General features: G+C 47.2%; 1 protein-coding gene across 1 annotated transcript; it reads right to left on the bottom strand.

The window, feature by feature from the left end:
* Window positions 1-1,193: 1,193 nt before the first annotated feature.
* On the bottom strand, window positions 1,194-2,912 carry LOC131241035 (protein ENHANCED PSEUDOMONAS SUSCEPTIBILITY 1-like). Its single transcript, XM_058239652.1, has one exon. The coding sequence runs from the start codon at window positions 2,815-2,817 to the stop codon at window positions 1,441-1,443; it is 1,377 nt and encodes a 458-aa protein (XP_058095635.1). The 5' UTR covers window positions 2,818-2,912; the 3' UTR covers window positions 1,194-1,440.
* Between the last annotated feature and the right edge of the window lie 211 nt (window positions 2,913-3,123).

Raw genomic sequence — 3,123 nt, 5'->3', positions numbered from 1 at the left:
AGCCGACGGCTAGTGGTCTGTGTTATGTGGGCCCCACCATGATATGTGTTTCATCCATGCCGTCCACCCATTCTTCCATATCGTTTCATAGTATGAGCCTAAAAATGAGGTTGATCCAAATCTAAAGCGGACCACATAGTGTTGATTGACAACCACCGTTCAAAACTCACGGGGAATACAAAAGTTTTGGATCAAAGTGGTATATAATTTTTCCTTTCATCCAAGTCCGTGTGACATAATCAACAGATTAGACGTCAAATAACCGTTACAGTGGGGCATAGGAGGTTTTTAATGGTGGACATTCAATCACTACTTATTTTCCCATCGTGTGGTCCACCGAGATTTACATCTACCTCATTTTTTAGATCTAAGTACTGAAATTATCTTTCAAAAGGGTTGAATGGCCTGGATAAAATACATACATCATGGTGGGTCTACGTAGCACCAAGGTAGCAGCGTCACTGGCCAAACCGCGTCCCAGACTAACCACACAATCGAGAGGGACATTGGGGTTTTCTTGCAGCCACCCGTGGATTAGAGGAGACATTGTTTGTTTGGCAGGGGATTTCCAGGGGGTTTGCAGTACGGTGAGAGCTTGGATTGCACTTAAAATCATTTCAATAGTTGCAAGTGTAACATATGTGTCACAATACACTATTATTCTATCGGGCACATGACCCACTAATGATGATCAGCACCGTCCAAACATTGCCCATATAAATCAGTACCGTCCAAACATTATCCATGTAAATCAACAATTAAAAGTTAGTCACTCAGGCATGATCTTGTGCTTGTGGCCCATTCAAGACTTGGAATTTCATCATTTTCAGGCAAAACATATTATTTCATTAGGCTTATCACAACTGTTGTGTCGAAAATTACATATTTCACTAATTAGAGATATTAAAGTTGATTTAGTGATTAAATTCAAACCCTCTAGGTATGCCATGGATCACTTTTGTATTGAAGTTGATTCACACTCCAGGTACCAAACACAGCCGGAGGATTGCAAATCCAGAGGTTTTTAATCCCGGGGTTCCAAATCCACGCTCCCAAACAGGCCCTGAGACGCAATTCAGCAGCGAACCAGCCTTATGTTTGAGCTAGATGATCCGGATTCGTGTGGAATACAAATCAAGTCTTGAACACGTGCCACGTACAGCTATGCAGGTCGGCTAATGAAACATGTAGTCTTAAGCAAAAATAAAGATGAGATATGACTAACGGAGATAAGAAAACATGATTTTGACCGAGTGGCAAGGCTTGTAAGAACATGCTTTCGGGAACATTCTACCGCACCAAACGCAAGATGCTTTCTATGTTATTGTGCTAGACTCAATACCTAATCCCTAATTGATGGCCATGATCGATCAACCGTACCCTTGCATCGGAAGGCAGATTGTATCGGAGACGAGAAGACGCCAGTGGATCATTTCACAGCTAAATAACAGAGTCGGAAGAAACGGTATCCATGAACTCCTCATCGGTCTCGAGTGCGCACATAACCTCTGGCGCAAGACAGAGTTCCAGGTCGATGCTCCCTCCGCCTTCCCTTCCTGGAAACGCAGTCACCTTTCCATCCAACTTATTATCCCAGCCGCACCGTACGGCGACTGCCCTTCCCCATCCGAAATCCACACCGTACACATCGAACCTCGGAGAGCTCCCGATCTGAATGTCACAGTTGTTCAACCTGCTGAAATAGTAAAAGAATGGCTCTCTGGACCATGCATCGTACGTGCTGCGGGCTACATCATCACTGTGCTCCGCCACACAACGGTGCACTAGCCACGCGGCCCACCCCAAATCGTGGGCCAGCAGCTCACCTGCTGTGGTCGTCGCTCTAATCCCTTGAATACAGTTTCCGAGATAGTCCCGTGACAGAGGCGGTTTCAGTCTCGATCTGTTATCGACAGAGAACCTACAGCTTGTGCTCTGATCGGCGGGCAAGTTCCTCGCACGAACTACAGATCTCCACACGTGTGCAGATAAGGCCTGAAAGGACGAGATCCTATCAGTCTTGCATTCCTCGTTGGCTTTCGTTTTGAGTCGCGCGATTGACTGTGGTGTGAAATGGAAGAACCGGTCGCGGAGAAGCGGAAGTGAAACTCTCTCGATAAATTCATCTGGGCGAGAAAATGGGAGAGAGACACGATATGGTTTTTCCGAAGGCGACCAGCGCTGGACGACTGGGGGGCGTGAGATATTTACGAGAGATCCATTTTCTGCCGAGATATTGGATCTGCAGATCTCAGACCAGATATTCAAGAAATGCCAGAAGGAAGCGCCGTCGCCGACTACGTGGCTGAAAGAGCAGCCGAGGAAGAAGCCGTCCGTTAGTTCCGTTAACTGCACTGCAAGCAACGGCAGAGAGATTCCGTCACAGTTGACGGCTCCGGTGAGTGGGAAGAAGGATTCGACGATGGGGTGCACGTCGATCGGGGAAAGGAGGGGGGCCACGCTTAAATCAGCAACGGCGTGGATGAATTCGGCTCCTGCGTCGTTACAGTCTATGAAGACATGGGAAGAAGAAGAGCCGTCGTTTTCGAATACGAGGCGGCCGGCGAGGGGTGAGAAGTGGGCAAGCACGTGAGAGAGGGAGTGTTTCAGTCGGTCGATGATGACGGTGATGGGCTCTTCTTCTTGACTGTCTGATGAGTGGGGTCTGTGGAAGAGGAGACCCTTTTGGATGTAGCGGAGAGGGAGCAAAGAGACATCCCAAGGCGTCAGCTCACAGCGTTGCGGGGCTGTTTGTGCTAGCATGCGCCGTGCGTGGATGGTGCAGGTAGAGATTTGACGGATTGCCGATGGAGGCATAGTTAGAGGCAAGCAAATGGTGCGACGATGACAACTGTGTAGAGCGTTTATTTCGGCAATTGCGTGCGAAAAGGCGCCGACCGCTGGAGGGAGTGAAATACTCTCTAAAAAGGTGTGCGGATAAGGTATTAATGTTGAAATCCGTGGTTCTTTGAAAATATCTGAAATTTCAAATTTTTGGAATTTCGCCAAAATGGTTTTTTGGGAATTTTGAATTAAAAAAGTATGATGTGTGCTTTTAATCCCAAGTTGGAAGCAGTGTTTGAGGTTTACACGGATAGTATTCTTACTTCGATGTGATTGAGA

Source organism: Magnolia sinica, chromosome 3 (assembly GCF_029962835.1).
Source record: "Magnolia sinica isolate HGM2019 chromosome 3, MsV1, whole genome shotgun sequence".
In the NCBI taxonomy this organism is placed as follows: Eukaryota; Viridiplantae; Streptophyta; class Magnoliopsida; order Magnoliales; family Magnoliaceae; genus Magnolia; species Magnolia sinica.
The sequence above is the reverse complement of the archived record's forward strand: the minus strand, read 5'-3'. Positions and strand labels throughout refer to the sequence as shown.

What these genes read in the sequence shown, in the direction of transcription:
- LOC131241035 (XM_058239652.1), bottom strand. Translation starts at nt 2,817, where the DNA reads ATGCCTCCATCGGCAATCCGTCAAATCTCTACCTGCACCATCCACGCA.